Below are 16517 nucleotides of genomic sequence, written 5' to 3'. Positions count from 1 at the left end.
CACAAGGATCCAGCCAGAAGGTGATGGCTTTGGACCAGGGGAGATTCTGGGCATGTTCTAAAGGTGGACCTAGGTGTATTTGCTGACAGAAAAGAAAAATAGGAATAAACACCTTAAGGACCGAATGTTCATCAGAAATACAAAAATTAAATGATCGAATGAGTGAATAAATAAGTAAATTCCATACAGCTAAAAGTGAAAATGCAAGAACTAATGCTTAGTGAGAATCATGGGGAAATATCAAATATAAAATGTTTGAAGAATTAAGGAGCTTTAGGTAGAGTATTTAGTGAACTAGGTCCTAGGGAGAAGACAGGTAAATCAGAGATCATATATGTGGGCTTCAGAAACAATTGAAATAAAAAACATTTCGAATGCTAGGTTCATGGATGCTCATGATAATATTCTTGTGCATTTAAGTGTCTGAAATAGATTTTAAAAATGAAATGCATGTTCACAAAAATGAAGAAACAAGCCAAAACTAGTAAGGATTTTAAGTTTCTGTTGATATAATTTTTCACTGCTACCTTTCAAAGAAGCATTATAGGGTATATTATACACCCACCCCCTTTACCAATATTTTGAGAGTAACATTTTATTTAAGCAGAAAGTAATATTTTCCCTTTATACTATGATGAATGTATCAACTTTTTTCCAAATGGCTACCCAGTTACTCAATTTATTGAATAGTTCAATTTTTTAACCAATGATTTAAAATAACTCCATTATCAAACACCAAATTCCGAGATGCCTATGGGCCTCTTTCTCAACTTTCTAGTCTGTCAAGTTGATTTGCCTTTGTCCATTCCCTAACACTACACTATATCAATTATTTTAGGTACAAAATTGTTCTAAAATACATCAGGGTAATCCCTCTCTTTATTGTTCTTCAAAATTTTTCTTGCTATTTTGGTTTCTTCATTTTTCCATATGAACTTAAAATCAGCTTGATTACTTGAAAAAGAAAATTGTTGATATGATTATCGCAATGATTAATAAATCTGGGTGAAACTGACATCTTTGTGATACTGACATAACTTCATTTGTATGCTTGTTATTTGTCTCTTTCTGCCACCATCTCTCACTTAGCATGAAGCAGAATGTAAACACCATAACTTCTCAGACTACTGTCTATCTTGTTTTCTGTGGGAGCATTTTACAGAATAAGGTGAAGTGACTTCAAAACATTTGTTTCATGACAAAATTTGATTCTTCTGAAACCTTTAAGATGCATGCTAGTATTATGCCCATCACATAGATAAAGAAACAGGATCAGTGGTTTCAAGTCTTTGGTCTTGCCAGCACGGATAGAAGAGTCTGTGACAAACACTGCCTTTTATTCAGAAGCTTCAGTTCTGAATAGTCTAACATTCAGTGTGAATGTGGAGCTGTTCTATTTCTTTTCTTCGGGCTCCTAGAATTTGAGAGCCAAAATTTACTCCAACCTTTATTAATAATACAGGGCATTTCAGAGCCTATAGATTTGTTAAAAAAAAAAAAAAAAGCATAAACCTCTTGTTTTCAACTTATCATTCTCTCCTTATTTTCTTTCATCTTTTTCTACTTCATGTATCTGGGCAGACTTAACTAAAAATTATATTTTAATGAGACAAAAATAATCATATAGCTGAGTAAATAATCTATTTACATTTTATACAAGAGAATTCTACCACTTAAATAACTCTTGAATGCACCACTTACCCTTTTCTCCATCATCAACTCTTACACTCTTAAAATATTCCTACTCCATTTCCTTGCCTCTTATATGGATTGGTGCTACAATAAGAATGAATTGCAAAATCTCAAATCACTTCAGGTCACTTTCCTGTTAAAAATAATTAAAGAGTTTCCTCCTCCCATCTGAAAAAGGTAAACTTTCTCATCATCACTACCAATCCCTCCTGACCTATGCCATGCCTGTCTTCCAAATTTCATCTGTCATTTCTGCCTCCTTTTTCTTGGGCGCTCCAGCAAACTTTAGTTTCCCCTGATCAAGAATCTCTCTTATCCAGGTCTTCTAACCTGTTCCTTCTTCCTCCTATGTCCTCCTCATTCTTGGACCCACAGTTCAGTCATTACTCTTTCAGCCATGCAGCGGTGGACTTCATGATAGTATAACATTAAATTATATTGACTAATCCTTAATGTCTTGCTTCCTTGTGAAATAGGCTCCATGGGACAAAGGACCATCTCTTGTTTACCATGCTATCTCTGAGACAAGACATCTGGTCTGACAGAGTAAGTCTTAATAAATGTTTTGTTAAATGAACAGAGTATAACCTAACAGTGTTCTTCATGCTCATTTACTAACTTTTTGCTTTTCTAATTATATAATTCCTTTCTCCTTCACCAAAATCATTTTTACATCTTATCAATTACTTTCCCTATGATGAATTTGCTATTAGAATGAGGAGAAAAAGCCTTCACTGAGTTTCATAATCATAAATGGACATGAAATTAACTTAACCTCAGCAGCAGTAAAAAACAATAAAGATACTAAGGACAAAAAGCAAAGAATGAAAAGCTTCATGAAAATTATGAAAAGCCACTTAAGAAAGACTTACTCTGTGTTTACGTGAATCGAATGACCATTTAGGGAAGACAGTCTGCTTCTGCATTTACTTACTGTTAGCCTCAAAGTAAACTCCAGCATGTAAAATAATATAGCCTGTAGTTTATATTTCTGACCCTTTACAGGCTACTTTACCATACTGACTGGTAATGCAGTAGTAATTGCATTATACAGTAACTGACTGTATAGTAACTGACTGGAAATTAAACAGTAATAAATTCTTCCTAGACAGATTTATGTCTACCTTAATTTTCAAAATAATGCCAGCTCCAGTTGTTAGAAAAGGTGTTAGTAGAAAAAAGAGAATAAAAGAACATAAAAAGAAAATATTCTACTAGGAAAATAGAGGAAACACAGAATAAAAGCTTGTGCTCAATGCTTGAAAAAAATCTCTATTTTCCCTGAACAAAAGGTCATGCTGTAAAAATTCATAAATCCAATACCATAGTCATGAGAGCCTTAGAAATGTTTCAGTGCACATCCTAGAACGAAAGGAGGCTTATGCCTGCTCCTTTCTGCATGCTTAAACCCTAAACAAAGGTCTTACATATATATACACATATATTTGGAAAAAGAAAGGAGAAGTATAAGGAGAGGTGATAGAGAACTGTTTATGAGAAAACAAACAAAAATGTCTGGTGAAGTAAATTGCAACTTTCATGTCAAAATTTTCAAGACCCTGTAGCCTTCACCCAAGCTCTTTTAAATCTCCAATTCCTGTCCAGTAATAATAATGTACTGGGGAGCTCCCACTTCTTTCAAATCCTGTTCAATGATTAGAAAGCTCTGTCTCATCTGATTTGAAAGTCCAATCTTCCCAGCTGAGGCTAATTCTCCCTGGAATGCTGCGGCTCTGAAGTGACTCACACTGGTCATCAAAGGCATCTCCTAGAGTCATGTAAACATGTTTGTGGAGTGTGGAGGGGTGGGACCACTTCCCTGTGTACCATCCCTGGGAAGGAAAAAATTTCTGTCCACTCTGTCTAACCTACTTCCCAGACAGATGTCCCGCGCACCTTACAGCCTTTGGCTTCTTGGGTTTCCTCACCTCGTAGCAGCACCCTTGACAGGGTACCACAGAGAGAACATAGATCTTTTCAAGTCATCAGCTCTGATGCCGGAAACCCATGCATGGGAGTGCAGATTCTGCCATCTCTCTCTCTTTGATTCTTTTTTCCTCATGTTCAAATCAGAAAACTACATACACCGATGTCCAACTGGGGAAGGACATACTGGTCCCTGCTTTCTGCAGACACGCCTTATTCTCCACGAGTATTAATTAGGTCATTTCATGAACTTCATTTCATGAGGCTAGTGAAAATGAAAGTGTTAGTCACTCAGTTGTGTCCAACTCTTTGCCACTCCCAGGCAAGAACACTGGATTGGGTTGCCATTCCCTTCTCCAGGGGATCATCCTGACCCAGGGATTGCAACTTGAACCCAGGTCTCCTGCACTGAAGGCACATTATTTACCATCTGCACAACCAAGGTAGGTGCAAACACACTGTGTTGCTCTACTGGCTTTCTCTGATCTTTTCTTTCTATGGAAGGGTGGGGAGATTAGAAAATGGGATACTTGACTCTTTTTCCTCCTTGGTTTTAGATTGTGGTCACCAATTTGGGGACAAGATGAAAAGTCCCTCTCACGATCATAAAAGGCCAGAAGTGGGCAGTGACCCAATTCTTGGAAGCCACACCCCTTTCCCCAAATAGTTGGAATAATCCCATTCACTCACTGGCATATGAAATTATCCAGCCTATAATACTAACCACCCTGTATTTTAGGTCTGTCTCTGAGATGGACATAATCTGTCTCTGAGATAGAATATTCCATATTCTGTCTATGGAATGTGTATCTCTCTAAATAAACCTGCTTTCACTAAAATAAAATAAAATAAAATAAAAATTTGAAATGTTATGTTTGTTTTATTCTGCTTATTGTGCCCCAGTTAGAAATATCTAACTTTTCAGTGGTGCATAAATTAAAGTTGACAAATGATTTTGCTTTTCTTTCAAATGCAAAGTGCACATCCCTGGTTAATCCATGATTACACTTTCAAGGTAAGTGAAAGTAAAAATGAAAGTCGCTCAGTCACATCCAGCTCTTTGCTGACCCCATGGACTATACCCCAGGGAATTCTCCAGGCCAGAATACTGGAGCAGGTAGCCTTTCCCTTCTCCAGGGGATCTTCTCAACCCAGGGACTGAACCCAGGTCTCCCACATTTCAGGTGGATTTTTTACCAGCTGAGCCACAAGGGAAGCCCGAGAATACTGGAATGGGTAGCCTATCCCTTCTGCAGCAGATCTTTCCGACCCAGGAATCAAACTGGGGTCTCCTGCATCGCAGGCAGATTCTTTACCAACTGAGCTATCAGGGATGGGTATTTATTGCCAGAGAATAAATTCACTCACATACTGTCTCCTGTGCTGCAACAAAACCAACCCACTGGAATAGGATCATCAAATAGTAAGTGCTTGGGTCTGCAACTGTAGAAATGTGCTTCCTCGGCTATTGAATGCAGTAAAAGAATCTGATATGGTTTTGATTTTCAAAGTTTCCCCACATCAACTTTTCCCAAAAGGAGAAAATAAGAATCTAACTGGAATTTCCTGTTCCAGATGCAATACCCTGAAGTCTTATTATACTGCGCTCTCTGTTTTTATTTCAGGAATGTACTGAATTACCCCACTCAGTAATGTGTGCATTAAAAAAAAATAGCATAAAAGCTTACTTGACTGACAGCTTCCTATTTCTAAGAAGGTGATTTTTTTGTAAAATTCATACTAATAACTTTTAGAAGGTAAAATTGAATTTTTGTGTTCATATCTTCTTCATGTATTTAAAGATACCACAAAAACAAAGGTAAACTATAGAGTGCAGGCAGGCATTACTGCCTTCACGGTTGTACAGTGAAATTATTAGTGGAAATCCTTCTGCTATCTTGAACACCTCTGAATTATAATTATCGCATTTAGTTTTGCTAGTACATTTTGTTCTTTTCAAACCTAAATAATGTATTTAAATATACAATAAATGGTGTTTCAGATTCACTAAAATTCACACAGATTGCCAAATTAGCTGTTTTTATATATTCATTTTTATTACCAAATGAAATTATTTTCACCTCCATGGGAATAAAGAACATACTGTCACAAGGTGTCTTTGGTATAAATACCCATTCATCTATGTATAATAAAAGGCTTTACATATAACTGGGGGAAATCTTTGCCTTAGGAAAAGGATGTCATTTAAATTTATAATTGCAGAATTAGATAAGATCAAGTTCCCTTATTGGTGCTTTATTTTAAAGAGGATAAGAAACTATATTTGTTGCCTCATTATATTAAATTGAAAGTAGATTTTAAAAAGCCTAAAACAAGTGACCCAAAGGTTTTAATCTAATTAAAATTAACATTTTATTTAATTCCATACTCTAGTAGTTCACCAATTAATGTCAGCTTGGTTCCAGATAATTGTTTATATTCTTTAGAGGAGAGTCTCTGAAAACACACACATTAATTTAAAAATGAATGTAATTTATTCATGTGGTCTAAAGCTTCTACTTTATTTAAAAATTAAAGTATTTAATGGTATTCTGATTTTCCTTTGCTATCAGTGTCAGGAATCTACAGTCAATACTGTAGGTAAAAGAACTGATTTTGACAAATGGTAGCCTGTGTCATTGAAAACATAATTGTAATTTATGGAGTGGAAATGGCATATTGGAGTAGACAGAAACTTCTACCACAGGTGAGGTCACAAAAGGAAGGGCTAACATACAACTTTGGATGAACATTTATTCTTCCTGGTCTGGGACTCAATTTGACACACAAGTTGGATTATCTTACTAGGGAGAAAGGTAGTCAAGAACTCTAAGTAGAAGAAGTAATAATACTCAAAATGAAGATGCTTCTGTCTTCCAGGAAGAGATTTATGCATCTCTACTCTTGAAGCAGAACTTCCCCAGTTTTTTATGTTATTAGACCTCAAAACAAAAACCTGAGTCCTAAGATTAAAACCATGTAGAGGATGATAATCAATTTTCTACCACTAGATGGAACCAGAAAGCTGTTTGCATTCTCAGGATAAGAAAAATCGCTGTGAAAGTGGCTATAACAGAGAAATGCCATTGAGCTTTCAAGCATTCTCAATAGTGAACATAAACAGTGAACATCCTTTTGAAAGCGATTTCAAAAGAAGAAATGAAATAGAGCTCAAACTTTAAGTTTGAAAGGCTGATTGTACATGAAAGTGTTCCAAACTCATTTCCCTTAAAGTTTGTTTGTTCTTCAAAATCTCTAGTGTGGTTTTCTGAAGTGCTCAGTTAATTCAAGAAGTCACCTAATTATCACACAAACAAATCCTAAAAACACTTGCAAAGCCTTTTCATCTACTTTTTAAATTGTCAGGTGAAATAGAAATTCATCTCTCATAATGACACTGCAGTCTCAGCTCTTTAATTCCATTATTAAATAGATCCTACCCCACTGATTTTCAACTGCTCTCCTTCAGCATTCATAAACATTTATAGCTAAAATGTGCCATCTCCCTGCCTCTCTCAGAACACAGACTGCTTGCTCACAGAATAAGTACCACGTGCTTAGCTTATGGTCAAGCTCTCTGTGCCCTGATGCTTTTGAATTGCTCTCTGATATTTGTCCTTTTAGTTTAGAACATCACAGTGACATCTTCAAGAAAGTTGTCTTCCATAAATATTAATATTGGGGATATAGAAGTTTCATAAGCTCCTATAGCTATTATTCACATTTTATCTTTTTGAGGATTTTTTTTTTTTTTTTGCTCTTTTAAAATTATGTGTAAGTAGCAAGTTAGTGTTCTTGCCTGGAGAATCCCAGGGATGGGGGAGCCTGGTGGGCTGCCGTCTATGGGTTGCACAGGGTCGGACATGACTGAAGTGACTTAGCAGCAGCAAGTTTCTTTAGTGTCTGTCCACGCTTTCATTTGGTTTAGCCTCAAGGTGTGCAAACTAATCTTACCATAGCTAAAAGAACCTGTACTAACGTACTAGGAGATCTACTAGGAGAAATCTACTACTAGATCTACTAGGAGAAATTTATAACACATTCCAAACATACATAAGCCATGTCTACAGTGTGTGCTGCCTGTACTGAATGTTAGATTTTGTGATCGGAATGTATGTATGTTTGTGTTTATCGAACTTCTAACATAGTGCCTTACACTGTATGGATGCAAATAATTATTATCTGCGGAAAGGATGAATGAATGAATGACCAAACATTACAATTTGTTGTTGTTGTTCAGTTGCTAAATCGTGTCTGACTCTTCCCGACCCCATGAACTATACAGTCCACGGAATTCTCCAAGCCAGAATACTGGAGTGGGTAGCCGTTCCCTTCTCCAGCGGATCTTTCCAACCCAAGGATCAAACCCAGGTCTCCTGTATTGTGGGCAAATTCTTTACCGCGTGAGCCACCAGGGAAGCCCCAGCATACCAAGCTTCCCTGTCCTTCACTATCTCCCAGAGTTTGCTCAAATTCATGTCCACTGAGTCAGTGATATCGCCTACCACCTCATCCTCTGCCACTCTCTTCTTTTGCGTTCAATCCTTCCCAGGATTAGTTATATTTTAACTCTAGTGCTATCTTAAACATGTGATTTCATTCATAAATTGATGGAAATGCTTCCAAATTCTGGGCTTAATGTGAAGAGTTTTGAGTTATTTCTTAATAAAAATATGCTATTAAATTGTATTACTATATCATTATAGAAGATTGTATCAATTGTGGAAGGTTGTAGACTGCATCACTGTAGAAGATTGTATCAATCTTCTATTGATCACATTCTCTGAGGTGTGAGACTAGAGAACTAGCTCAGGGAAGATTCCTCTCAGGGCTATACGTATATAAAGTATTAGTGACTATAGATATAAGTCTTTTGATTTTCCGTTCTGTAAGTTGAGCTGTTAGCCATCCTCTTCCCTTCCATCTCTTCCACCTAATTTTACTCTAAAGTATCATTTGCTGCACCTTTTTTACATTGTTAAAAATGTAAATATCTACATTTTGTTCACTGGCTATAAATAAATCAATGGCTTCATGTAAAATTGGAGAACTCATTGTATACCTTAAACTTGGGCAATGCTACATGTTGATTATAGCAAAGCTGGAAAAAAATATATTATATAAGGCATGAATAAGGCATGTTCTCTACCTTAAATGAAATTATGCCCTATCAAGTAGGAAAAAATAAAAGGACCTTAATACATACTCTGGTAGAATGTCATAACATTCTACATGAGCTCATAGAAAGGAGACATCACGTTAAATTGGGGAGCTTAAAAATATTCACAAGGAGATAGAATCTTTGAATTTCAGGAAAATCCTCTAGGAAAGCAGAAGAAAAAAATTCAAGGCAGAAGGAACAACATTTAAAAAGATGCAGAAGGCGGAAACCATGAAGTATATTTAGGATCATGTTATTTGGAGAACATGATACATAGAATCATGAGAATTAAGGACATAAAAATAAATTTGGATGAGAGCAAAGAGGGTCCTCAATAAATAAAATGAACACACTTAAATCTAATTTGATAACAGAAGATGAGCTATTAAGGGACTGAGCAATATCTGTATTTCTCAAACTATGTTTAATAGAATAATGTTCCAGTTGATCTTTCAATAAGTGGAAAAACATTTCTCAGGTAACCAAATAGATTTTGGATACACCTAATAAAATGCATTTCTGTGCAGATTTTCAGTGAAGGTTAATCTCTGCAGAAGAAAAATGAGTAACCTTCAGATATATGATTCAAACCTCCAGTCCTGCAATCTGGGTGTGTGTGTGTGTGTGTGTGTTTGTGTGTGCTTGTCATGGGAGAGATGAAAGGCTCACCAGGGACCACAATCTTAACTGCCATGATCAAAGAAGCCGACTTCTGTGGAACCAGCAGAACTATTTGCTTTCATGCTTTCTCTTTTTTATCTTCCTGGGAAAGACTAATGAAGTGGCAGCCTTTGACCAGGCTTTGCTTTCTTATCATCTCCTCGTTCATTCATCCTACCTCAAAAAGTCTCCATTGTCCAAAATTTTCTCAGAACTTCCCAGAAACCAGTGACCTCCGAATTCTGTTTGCTTCTTCTCCATCTTAAGCCATCTGTATTGTTAACACTCCAGTTATTTTTTTGGAAATCCTTGCTCCTTTTTATCCTGTGATGCTACACTATATTTGCTGTCCTTTTCTCCCATCTGTTTCCTATAAGGAGTAATTTCCCAAGGAAAAGTCTTAAGTGATCATTTCTCCCAAATCCCCACCGTTTCTTCTTTCAGTTCTGTGGCCCTGAACAACCCTGATTCCTCCTCATGCTCGCAGGCTCAGTTGCTTCAGTCTTGTCTGACTCTTCGGGAGCCTATGGACTGTTACCCCCCAGGCGCCTCTGTCCATGGGATTCTCCAGGCAAGAACACTGGAGTGAGCTGCTATGCCTTCCTCCAGGGATCTTCCCGAACCAGGGATCGAACTCTCATCTCCTGAGTCTCCTGCATTGCAGGTGGATTCTTTACCCAATGAGCCACCTGGGAAGCCCAGATTCCTCCTCAGGAATCAGTAATTCCTACAAGCAAAGGTACCTGAATCAAAAAAGCAAATAGATTCAACCCCAAACTCCTTTCTCCTTCTGTCAAAACCACACATTTTACAGTTCTTTCCTGTCCAACCTCAGTGTGTGAAGACATTTTCTTCCTCTTTTCCCCTTTTCTATATCCATATCTAATCAGTGGCCAAGGTTCATAAATTCTAACTTTGAAATATTTTTCTTATCAATTCTCTTTCCTTCCCATTAATAAGCATAAAGAGCAAAGAATATTACCTCTTGGATGGGACTAATGAAATAAATATTTTTGTGAAATTAAGTGGAAAGGAAAAGAAAATATTAAATTTTGATAGCAATGGAATATCAAGATGGGTCAGCTGAATGTCTATCAACTGTTCTGATAATTTGGCAAATGTTTGCTAAAATCATCACAGTCCATGTTTGACAGCTTACAGTGATATCTGCTCAATGAATAAATTTCTGTTCATCTTTCTAGTATGTTTGCCAAATAAATCAAAATACTAATTTAATTGACAATAAGAAAAGCCCCTGCCAAGAGCACTGAACACTCAAATGTAAATGGAGTAAGAGGGGAAAACTGAGAAGGGCTAAAATACAGAGTAAACGCCAATGAATAAAAGGGATACAGTTATTCAAAGTCATCTAAAATTGACCCTATCTAGTTGACTCACTGATCAACTAGAACAGGAACGAGTATATTAACATCTAAATAAAGAAAATGTAAGATCGTAGGAGCATTAATGAGCCTTGTGAGATGCACTGGTCTAGGTCATGGCTAAGTTGATGTGAAAGCCTCCTGCTTAGTCATTCAGTATTTGCGACCCCATGAATTGTAACCCTGCCAGGCTCCTCTGTCCAGGGGATTTCCCAGACAAGTATTACTGGAGTGGGTTGCCATTTCCTCCTCCAGGAGATCTTCCTGACCCAGGAATCGAACCTGTGACTCGTGAGTCTCCTGCATTGGCAGACAGATTCTTTACCACTGAAGCCACTTGAAGTAATCAGGGAAATACAAAACAAAACCATACTTAACATATGGTTTCCATCTTTGCCCCATTTCCACAGGCTAGAGGAAGAGAATTAAGAAACGTATGAAGGTTAAGTGGAGAAATCTAATTCTAAGGCTGAATTAGGAACTCCACTGTCAGACCTAAGGGAGGACTGTCACTAAATAAGCTGCCCTCTCTATCTCTAATTCCTGCTTCCTTTGTCTACCTTATTTGCTTCAGAACACATAATTATTATTTCCTTAAGTACCTACAATCTACAGAGCATTTAATTTAAAAATACATTTTCAAATTAGACTATTTTAGATTTTGTATTATATTTGTTTCTGTTTGTTGGATCTAAGTCTTTAGCTTGTGTCTATCAACTAGTTTTAGTCAATCACCATTTGTTATAGAATTAACTTTTAATAATATTATTCCTTCTTTTTTAATGGAGAAATCTGAGTATTACTGTAGGTATTGTCTCAATTAATAGTTTGATAATCCCTACATAAAGCATTTCTAGACTACTCAACATTTCCCCATTATACTACTTAATTTAGCTCCCAAGTTTGCTCTCTTATTATTAAATCAATATATTTGAGGTCTCTACTTTCTGCTGATGCTTAAAGGCAAAATTTTAAACATGTTCTGTTAATGAGTGAATCTTCACTATACCTTCAATTAATGCATAACAAGTTACTTTAGTCAAACAATATTATTAATAAAATATATTAGATTTTTTTAATTAAGTGATCTATTAGGATGATCATTTATACTAAAGTGATGGTATTTATCTGTTTAAGATAAGCTAGAATATATAAAAGCTCTTACAACTCAATAATCAGAAACAATGTGATTAGAAAATGGACAAAGGATCTGAATAGGTTTTTGCTCAAAGGTGATGTGAAAATGGTCAATAAGCCCATGAACTAATTGTAACGTTATTAGTAATCAGGGAAATGCAAACCAAAACCATAATGAAGCACCACTGTGCATTCAATAGGAGGATTATGATGCAAAAAGCAGATAATAACAAGGATTGCCGAGGACATGAAACTGGAGTCATGATAGACTGCTGATGGCAATGTAAGATGATATAATCCCTTCAGAAAACATTTGGGACATTCCTTAAAAAAAAGGCTAAATAGAATTACTGGTGTGGGGGGTTGTTCAGTCACTTCAGTCACATCCAGCTCTTTGTGACTCTATGGGCTGTAGCCCACTGGGCTCCTCTGTCCGTGGGATTTCCCAGGCAAAAATACTGGAGTGAGTTGACATTTCTTCCTCCAGGGGATCTTTCTGACACCCAGGGGTTTAACCCTTGTCTTTTGTGTCTCCTGCGTTTCCTGCATTGGCAGGTGCTTTCTTTATCACCAGCACCACCTAGGAAGCTCATGACTCAGCAATTTCACTGCTAGATATAGACCCAAAGAAATTAAAGGACATGTCCACATAGGAATCTTTACATTCATATTAAGAACAGCCTTATCCATAATGCTGGAAACAACCCAAGTACCCATCAGTTGATGAACAGAAAAGTACAAAGAAATAAATCCATACAATAGAAAACTACTCAGTTCAAAAAGGAACGAAGTAATGATACATGTTACAATATGGATGAACCTTAAAAACATTATGCCAAGTGAGAGAAGCCAGTCCAAAAACAGCATACACTGTATGATTCCATTCATATCCATCCATTGTAATATTCCATCCATTGCAATATGCAATGTCCAGAAAAGAAAAATCTATAGAGATTGGGTAAGGTTTGTGTTTGCCTATAGTTGGAAGAGTTTGGATACAATGTGGGCTATTGCAAAAATGTAGAGAGTTTATGAGATAATGAAAATATTAGGATTTAGCAGTGATAGTTGCACAATTCTATGACTATACTGAAAACTACAAAATCGTATATCTTAGTAGGTGAACTATATGGTATATGAATTATATCTCAATAACAAAGAAAGTACTTTTGGTGGATTAAAGCATTTATTGTGTCACTTAATTGGGGAATGATTTTGCAGGTCAATCTTACTTATAGGAAATCCTTACTTATGTAGTAATGTTTTCAAGATGATCACTTTCTTTTTTAATATGACAAAATTCATTAGAGTATATTAGGAAAAGTCCTATTTGAGGAGATGCTGAAATTCTTTTTAAATTTATACGAAGTGCAATGTTCACCAGGCACTATTGTGTGCCAATAAATAATATTTACTAGGAGTTGGAAAATGTAATTTAACCATTCTATAAATACTAATGTGTGTTAGTGTTGAAGGGCTTCATTTTATCATTTGTGCAAGAATGAAGCTGACTAAATTCTCAGCTCTAAAGCTGTACAAATCTGTGACAAAGATGGATGACAAAATAATGAAACCATAAGTTCTATGAATATTCAACTAGTTGGTGACAAAGTTTTCAGTATTTTATTTAATTCCATCAAAATGCTGAGTAAGTCCATCCAAGAAAAACAATTTCATTTGTGGTCCTGTTACATTGTTTCTATTGAACATCTTAAAGGCTTATCAGTGTATAGAACAGAAATGGTTATATTCAGAACTTTGAGAAAATTGCTTCTGGGAAACTCTTTCTGTCTCTATAGAGCAGAGACATAATTAGAGGGAAAAGAGGTAAATCTACTTAAAAACACTAGAGGGAATTTACTATTTTTCAATTATCAATTTCCTCCAAGCAGTACTAAATCCCAGGAAAGAATTTCCTTTTCCTTGACTTATTTGATTTGTCATTTCACTTAAACAGCTATCAATTAACTCACTAAATTTAAATGATTATAACTGCAAGCACCACTGTGGAATTTATTTAGAAAATCAAACATTTTGTCTAAAATATCCAGTAAGGAATATGAAAAGTATGAAATGTGGTGCAACATTTATCTTTTTAAATAAGAGCAGTGACTATATTCGCTGATTGTATTTTACTTGATAATGCAAGTCAAAAACAACATCTATGGTTTAGGAAACTCTATCAAAAAAACAAATGGGAAAAAATGTTCTGGTGATATAATTTCCCTCAGTACCCTGAAATTCATTAAATAATTTCTTTTATACTACATTAGCTAATTTTATCAACTAATTTATCATTCTATAATACTTATAAAATTTTAATTTTGAGCTCATTTGCATAAAAACAGCTTTCAGATAAAAACTTACCTCAGAAACAGAAAAAGAATGACTTTAAGACCTTTCAATAGTGACTGCTGTCATCCTGTTTTTCAAGATTTTATTTGCTAAGTATTAATTTTGAAAGTAGAAACAATACCCTAATTCTAGGCCTAACTAATGAGGCAGGCATAGAATTTAGGATAAAACAAATCATCTCTCGATTAGTTAGAAAAGACAGCAAATCCCTGTCAATATCCTCTATGTCTTAGACCCTGTAGTAGGTCTGTAATTATCTGTCTACCCTCTGTCTACCAAATGATGATAACTCACACAAATACAAGTAAAGGTACATATCTAGCTGTATACTTAGGCTTACTGTATTTCTAAATCACATAACTACACTTATATAATTCTTTTTTATAATTTAAAATGCATTATCTTAAAGAAAACATATACTTACTGCCCTCTAGAGGTATGAACCAGTAGTGTAATAAGTGTAGATGTTGCTGGGCATATACAGTTTAAAGCTAACATGGCGTATTTAAACTCTTCTTCACAAACAACATGATCTGTTTGAAATAAAATAGGTAAATTAGAATAATTTACCTTGGGATAGTAGTATTTTAAAGTAATATGTAAAACACAGAATAAAATTACAAAAGCTTCCATATAAATACACTTGCTTCAGAGATGTTTTTACATGTGCAAATTTATCTCCAGGAAAAATGTTTCATAAGAAAGAGTACTAGACTGTGAGGTAAGTTATTGAGGTACAGGGGGGTTCTAACCCCAGATATGTCTTTAATAAAACTGACAGCCTTTGGCAAGAAGTTTTTTTCATGTGCCTCATCTGTACAAAAAGGTAAGAAGTTGGTAGGTGTGAGGCACAGCCTGTATAGTAAATTTAAGACTAAACACAGTCTCCTTTACTTCTGATAATTCTATGGTATGAAATATAATAGTGCTGATTTATAACATGATTTATTTATCAAATCCATAGTCACATAACATAAAGACTTAGAATTACTTATTAAAAAATGTGGCAGATAATATTTGCACAATAGATAAGTAATAATTTGTACAATCAAAACAACTACCATTATCAATCAATAAAAATTAATCCTGATATAAATATAAATTATACCTTAACCTTAGAATCTAAGGTCATAAATTCAGAAGATGATAGAGTCCAGTTAGAAACAATAATAAATGGCATAAAAAGAAACTCAATGACATAAAAACAATAGAGAGCTAGAAATGATGACACATGGTTGGGGGGAGTGAAGGTCATGTTAAAAGGAGTAATGCCATTCAGCCCAAGTAAATTGTTTTCATGCAGGAATGAGGGCCCAGATGCCATATGCTCAATTTTCCACAAAAATAACATTTTAGAGAAGCAATTAATGTTTGGGGAAAAAAAAGCTGTTTGTTTTGGGGGAAAAAAACCTTCCCTTCCAAGTAAACTTCTGTAGCTGATATTGAAAATAAAGACTGCTTAAAGTTCTAAGAAAGTAAATATTCTTAGGCAGAAAATAGCAGTTTTAGCTAATGAAGAAATGGGTTGAATTTGTGAGTCTGATCTATGAAATGAAAACACACACTATATAATTTATGATGAAACAAGATTACTTGGGAAGTGATTCATTAAATGTTCCAGATAGATAAATAATAACCTTACTCTTGTTTGCATAACATCAGTGAGCATATGAAAGAGCCCATTATTTTTCTTTTTCCTTCATTTCCTTAATTCATTTTTTCTTTTACATTTTATGGAAGAAATTATAAGCTATGGTTACACATCAGGGTTTACTCTTTAAAAAACTCAAGAATCTAACAATGCCTCTTTTTTTTTCTGCTTGTCAGTATTATAATAAAAATCTATAAGAAAAATCTCCAAAATATATAACCATGATTTAATAGTTTACAGGAAGATCCTAAGTTCTATTTTGAATTTAGAAAAGTATTCAAAGTATCTGCAAAAGAACAGTGACTTAAACCGCTATTTTAATATTTCTCAAATGATTTTAAGTATATAATGCCCAATCTATGAAAATAAAGTTACAAAACTGTTAAATGAAGAATAATTTTACTTTAGAATCATATGATAGCCAAACACATGGGGTCTATAAATTTTAAACCAAAAATTGAACACATGATTGAAGAAAAGTATGTATATGTATTATGACATGAGATAGAGTATTTAAAAATCCACCCACTACCAGAAAATTTGGAAGGTATGA

At 35.1% G+C, this 16517-nt stretch overlaps 1 protein-coding gene across 2 annotated transcripts in view; it reads right to left on the bottom strand.

Moving 5' to 3' along the window:
* Positions 1–16517, bottom strand: part of KCNT2 (potassium sodium-activated channel subfamily T member 2) — a 435264-nt gene that overhangs the window by 132467 nt on the left and 286280 nt on the right. For both annotated transcript variants that reach the window (XM_061382138.1, XM_061382137.1), the window contains exon 14: positions 14738–14846. In XM_061382138.1, coding sequence (XP_061238122.1) covers positions 14738–14846 — 109 coding nt within the window. The remainder of the gene's footprint in view (positions 1–14737; positions 14847–16517) is intronic.

The sequence above is a fragment of the Bos javanicus genome, chromosome 16 (assembly GCF_032452875.1).
Source record: "Bos javanicus breed banteng chromosome 16, ARS-OSU_banteng_1.0, whole genome shotgun sequence".
Lineage (NCBI taxonomy): Eukaryota > Metazoa > Chordata > Mammalia > Artiodactyla > Bovidae > Bos > Bos javanicus.
Note: the sequence above shows the minus strand (reverse complement) of the source record. Positions and strands in the feature narration are given on the sequence as shown.